This window comes from Dipteris shenzhenensis, chromosome 8, assembly GCF_047967505.1.
Source record: "Dipteris shenzhenensis isolate YYH24624 ecotype China chromosome 8, Dip_SZ_1.0, whole genome shotgun sequence".
NCBI lineage: Eukaryota > Viridiplantae > Streptophyta > Polypodiopsida > Gleicheniales > Dipteridaceae > Dipteris > Dipteris shenzhenensis.
The window spans coordinates 33,859,994-33,866,004 of record NC_141603.1 but is presented as its reverse complement, the minus strand read 5'-3'; the positions used below and the strand labels follow the sequence as shown (position 1 = coordinate 33,866,004).

General features: G+C 44.4%; 1 protein-coding gene and 1 pseudogene across 2 annotated transcripts; both read right to left on the bottom strand.

Moving 5' to 3' along the window:
* Positions 1 to 3,526: 3,526 nt before the first annotated feature.
* On the bottom strand, positions 3,527 to 3,623 carry LOC147899412 (U6 spliceosomal RNA; annotated as a pseudogene).
* Positions 3,624 to 3,921: 298 nt separating this feature from the next.
* On the bottom strand, positions 3,922 to 5,615 carry LOC147899411 (UDP-glycosyltransferase 85A1-like). 2 transcript variants are annotated; one of them, XM_087378495.1, is made up of 3 exons: positions 5,082 to 5,615; positions 4,474 to 4,980; positions 3,922 to 4,287 (listed from the first exon to the last, which is right to left on the bottom strand). In XM_087378495.1, the coding sequence occupies exons 1-3, from the start codon at positions 5,590 to 5,592 to the stop codon at positions 4,034 to 4,036; spliced, it is 1,272 nt and encodes a 423-aa protein (XP_087234621.1). In that variant the 5' UTR covers positions 5,593 to 5,615; the 3' UTR covers positions 3,922 to 4,033. The 2 variants fall into 2 exon arrangements, with proteins under 2 accessions (XP_087234621.1, XP_087234620.1); XM_087378494.1 differs by having other exon boundaries at positions 3,922 to 4,980.
* Positions 5,616 to 6,011: the final 396 nt, after the last annotated feature.

Below are 6,011 nucleotides of genomic sequence, written 5' to 3'. Positions count from 1 at the left end.
GCCCTATCTCTAGATGCAACAAGACCAGCAAGCCTCCTACACTCCACCAAGGCACGGTGATCTATCAAGCAAGATAGTAGAGCTAACTATGAAGTTGGTGTAATGTCACTAAAGAATGACTCCACTATCCTACTAGCACGACAATGAATGGTAGTCCTAGGCAAGTCACGTCATGATCCATCACAAGGGGGAGGTGAGGGAGGAGGGGGAGGGGGCGGAGGAGGGGGGGGAGGTAGAGTGGAGGGAGTAGAGCTAGAGGGGGGAGGTGGGGGGGAGGGGGAGGGGGAGGAGATAGAGTGGAGGGGAAAGAGCTAGAGGGAATAATGGAGGGGGGAACAAGAAGAGGAGGGGAGGGATGTAAGGCAAACGGAGACCCGATGGAGTGAAGGAGGGAAGTGGATGGGGGAGGGGGGTGAGGAAGGATGGAGGGAGAAGAGGTGAAGGGATGTAAGGAGGTGGAGAGGGTATGGGAGGGAGGGAGAGAGGAGAGAGTATGCATGGGAGGGGGGGGGAGGGGAGGGGGTGATGAGAAGGTGGGGGGGGGGGGGAGGGGCTGGAGGTGGAGGAGGGAGGGAGTTGGGGGTGGAGGTGGAGGTGGGAGATGGTGGTGGGTGTAAGGGTGCATCATCAGCAACACAAGCTCTCGCTCTCGCTCTCACTCTCGAGGGTCTCTTTTGCTCACACGTCTTCCTCTTCCTCTCCTCATCCACAAGAGTATGAGTAGGGGGCTTCCTGCTTCTATTACGTCTATCAAATCTACAGCTTTGAGAACCCATCTCAATGAAGGTAGGAGAAAGTGACAAGTGATCGGAAGGCAAGAATGGAGAGGCTCCAAACAAGGATGCATGAAGTGAGTTCTAAAAAAGTAGTCTCTTATAGAGAGGTTGGACAATCCTCCCCTAGATCTTGATTCAATTTGATTGGCTTTCATTGGATGTATACGTAGTTTGGCTAAATCTAGTGGTTGTGGTGATCTGGTGGCTCTTCTAATTTGAATCTTGATTGGATTTGATTGGATTTAGTTTGGCTAAATCTAGTGGTTCTGGTGATTTGCCAAAAAAAGTGGCTCTTCTAATTTGACATAATTTTATTTTTTTACACTAATTTTAAAGGAATCCAATCCTATCAGATTTCATGTTTGCATAACATAATGGTATATTATTATGTTTAATTTTAATTTATTTCCAAATTAACCTAATGGTATGTCCTAACATTTTGATTATGTTATAAAAATATTATGCTTTCACTTTATTTTATTTCCATATTAACCTAATGCTATGTACTAACATCTTGATTATGTTGCAAATATTATACGTTAACCTATGCTTTAAAAATGACGTATTGGTATAGTTATGTAGCAACACAACTCACCTATGCTAATTATTGAATCAAATTCCACGCATAATTTTTGGCGGGGGAAATTCCATGCATATTTTTTAGTGTGGGAAATTCCACGAATATTGGCATAACCATGCGATTTGAAGATTGGCATGGGCATGCATGCATGCATGAGCATGGTTGATGGGTGATGTGGCTCCATGCTTACTACTGAGGTGGCACATCAGTGTCATGCCTCTAATGTCATCGTGCATGAGATGGCAAGCTGAGGTGGCCAAGCATGTGACATGGCTTTATGATATGGCAGCACGAGGTGGCAATGATGAGTTGGCAAAGATGAGGTGGAAGACTGAGATGGCGGCTGACTGATGACTAGGCTCCAACCATGCCTATGATGTGGCTTGATGACATGGCACACGTGATTTAGGTGGCAAAAATGTAGAATGGTGAGGTGGCAAATCACTGTGATGTGGCAACTCATGTGATGATGTGGAAGAGGGTGAGCTGATGACATGGACATTGATGATGTGTGAGGTACGGTGGCAAGAGGTGGGAAGGTGGCATGGGTGACCATAGTCAAACTTGCTTACATGGCAGGATGATGATGCAATTTAGATGAGCTATCTAATGAGTCAGCCTTCAACATGTGCACCATGCCACCCCCCAAATGGAAGCCACTAGGATTGGTGATCTACCCAGCCTACCTTTCCAAGCCTAATTAGGCTTGGTATTTGGCTTGGCTGGGCCCTTTTAACTAAAAGGTGGGATTTTAACATGGGGAGGCCAAAAGTTTTTCCTTGGATTCATCACATAGAGGAGGTTAACAATGTGAATTTTGATGTAATTAGTTATGTGCACAAATTATTATATTGATTTCATTTTTCCTTTTACCACTCCTTTAACAAGTGAGAGTAAAAATCAATCTGAGATCTCTCAAAATCCAACCATTAAATTTGTGATCTTTCAATTCTTACACATAACCTTCTGTGTCCACTAACCCTCTATCAAATTGGATTTGTTCAATTAATCATAATACTAAAAAAATGTTGTGGTACAAAAGAATGTGCCTTTTTTTGTCCATAAATTTTCAAAAATTAATATTATTTATATAACCCTTCCAAAAATTTTCAAAAAATCAAGTTAAGTTCACCATATGTGAGCACACTTCCTATTAAGTTTCACCTTCATTTGATGTATAACAAGGGAGAAATTGTGAATTTAGTGTCATAGAGTCTGTTTGTGAAAAAGTGTGACAGGCGCTATGACCCTGAAGTCGGCCGCAAACAAAGTTTTTATGAGTAACTCCAATTTTCGATCAGATCACACAATTATGTGCACAAAAGCATGTGTGGTGTTTTGTCCTAAGACTTCAAGAGCTAAATACTTAGGGAACTAGATCAGATTTCCCAATTTGTGTGCAAAAAAGGGTATTCTACCCCCTCCCAAGCCATGGAAAGTGGTCAAAAAGTGGACACCCTTAGCTTGCTACCACCCAACTATGCTAATTAAAATGTGGTTGGCTATAAGAATTGAATTGTACACTGTGGAAATGGGATTCTTCTAACCACACATCATACACAACACACACAGCATTCTGTTCAACCACACAAAATTATGCTTCTTTTAAAAAAAAAATTTGTAGAGTGTCTACAAGCACGTGTATGAACACGTCTTTCTATGTTTTTTAAATTTCTACAGAGCATCTAATAGCATGTCTATATGCGTGTCTGTCTATTATATAGATGCGCCTATAGACGTAGGTCTATAGATGCATTAATAGACGCGCAAATAGACGCACCCGTAAGTTTTTTTTAAGTTAAGAAAACATATCTATGTGCACGTCTATGGGTGCTTTGTGTTGTTGTGTATGTGCATCTCTGTGTTTGTGAGACAAATTATAAGATAGAGAAAGGATTCCAATCATTGAGATGTCATGTGACCTTGATTTAGTGACATTTTTTCCTTGCCATGCAAGTATCCAGTCAAATAGCATCATTATCAACAAAGGGAGTGCACGATTAGCGCATCAAAGATAAACTTTCCTTTTCATATCTTAATTATAGAAAGCTAAACAAGGAGCTAAGTTGAAAGCATAGTTGAAAGCAGAACTAAAAACAAAAGCTGACACTCATTTAAATAAATGGAGAGGAAGCATGGTACCTCTCCTTCTACGTCACGTATGGATTTTAAAAAAAAACTTTCTTGATTTGTGTGTGTCATCCCCCTAGGGACCATGCTAAACTTCTATGTATCATTCCAATTTTAACAGATCTCTCTAAAGAGACTTTTTAAATCTTTCTTACTTTTCTCACTTTCTTGAGTTTGAAACTAAAACTATGGTTGTTTTAGACTATGAAGCTAAGAAGTTTTTTAAAGGACGAAAATCACCTTTAAATTTAGCTCTTGTAGGTACATTACTAACATATGTCCATGAAGTTTTTGTAGGCATCTTGTCAACATTCAGAACAACTGAGTGACACAAGGCGACGAACACGCTACTAACAAAGATCAAAGAACCATGTAAGTCTCTATAGACCCACATTAATGGAAAAAAAGTTCAATTTCAAAAGTAGATTGCGTTGCTAGTTTCTATGAACACTCATCTAGACATAATGGCTTTCCACAAGGAAAACGTATAGAGTAATAAGGTACCAGATTCGCTCTCTCCTCTCCAAGATCACAAGAGAAGCAAAGTCTATAGAGCTTTCATACGTTGGACAAAAGCTTGGAGGTTATTGAAGGAATGACCTCCTTCAACGATACTCTTGTTGGCAATGAGCTTGAGCGAGGAGGTCTTTTTTCTCATGGCATCGCCTTCCTCCCCTTGCAGCATTGCTTTTACCACTCGTTCTACCTCCTCCTTCCCTACCACTCCTCCTGCTCCTGCATCTTTTATCTCCATCCCCACCCCCCATTCTTCCACCGCCAACCTTCTGTTCAGCATCTGATCTGCAAAATATGGCCACCCAATCATCGGCACCCCATTCGCTATACTCTCCATCATCGAATTCCACCCGCAGTGCGTCAAAAACGCTCCCACCGCTACATGCGACAGCACCCGTAGCTGCGGTGCCCATGATACCACGTAACCCCTCCCCTTTGTCCTGGCCAGGAAATCCGGAGGTAAATGCTTACCTGGAACCTTCGCACCGTCGTCCGCGATTAGATTCGGGCGGAGTACCCACAGAAATCTCTGCCCACTCGCTTCTAGACCCAAGGCTACCTCTTGGAACTGATTCCGTGATAGTTTAGCCACGCTGCCGAATGAGACGTATATGACCGACCCAAGTGGTTGCCCATCCAGCCACTGTAGACAGTCGTCTTGCTCTGGCAGTAAGCTTGTGCCGCTGCTTTTGCTCTCCCCGGCTCCTGAGTACGCCGCCGGAAGGAGTGGACCTATGGCGTAAGTAGGAACTTCCGATGACAACGCATCTATGGCCGAACTTTCCAACTCGTACAAAGTGTTGACGAGAACCCTCTCTGCCCTGTGGATCTCTCGAAGCTGATCGGCAATGTAATCGTACATGTACTGGGTAGCGTCTCCATTGTGTACGAACGTTGGAATATCCTTAAAACGCAATGGGGGCAGCCCCGGAAACGCATCTGCGTCCTTGCCGCTGAAATAGACCGAACTGTTGTTCTCTGCGAAGGCACAACCGTACAAATTTTAGAGAAAGCCACGAAACCACGCAAATAGGATGATCATCGGAGCCGTAGAAAAGCAGAGTCCAGTTTCGACATACCACTGTCGCTATTCTTGCCCTCTGCGAAAGCTATTTGCCCTCGAGCTCGCAGCAAAGGAAGATAGAAGAAGAACAAATAGCATGTCTGGTTGCAAGTGAACAATGCGATCCTAGGAATTCGATGCTTGTCCGCCAGGTCTTGTGTCCAGCTGGAAAGTAAGACGTCTGAAATGATGCAAGTAACTCGAGGCCCAACTTTGGAAAGCCGATTGAGGATCTGCGAGACATAATCACTCATCTTCATGGTAGCTTCCGTTAACACGGCCAGATCGACGGGCCGCAGAGTGCTGCCAACTTGGATTCCTGGTATGGGTACACCTTCCAGGCGGATATCGAGTTCGAGATCGCCGGAAAGTTTGTGGCTTTTCAGGATGCGTTCGTGGTAAGGCTCGCCACTGACGAAAGTGATAGTGAAACCTTGGGAGGCCAACTTCTTGCAGAGCTGCATCATGGGTGTTGTGTGGCCTTGGCCAGGGTAAGGGATAACGAGGGCATGGGGGCCTGTCGTCATGGTGGCAAATGGTCGATGGAAGTGCAGGATACGGCACATCGAAGGAAAGGGTGCTGAGGGTTTTATTATACAAGTCGGATCCGCAAACGCCAGAAGCTTCAGCACGGCACTGCGTGATGTGAAGCGTCGTGGGAAGCTTCTCAAATTGTAGACGAGAGTTGCAGAGAACTTGACTCTGGAAATCTGGGGCATGTGGTAAAGCTGTGCAACTCGAGGCGTTCTCTTCTAGCACTGCGTCCGCCGTCATCCTATTGATCAAGTCTTCTTGCACAGCCGACGCAGCCTCAATGTTCATCAGTGGTTCAAACTGCTTTGTCCACCGCTTACGAGATGGCAATCTAAGGGCAGTATGAAGGACTGATGGCTGCTAGGTGTTGTGGTTGACATTGTACACGACAGCTGGCCATTTTTCTAGTGCG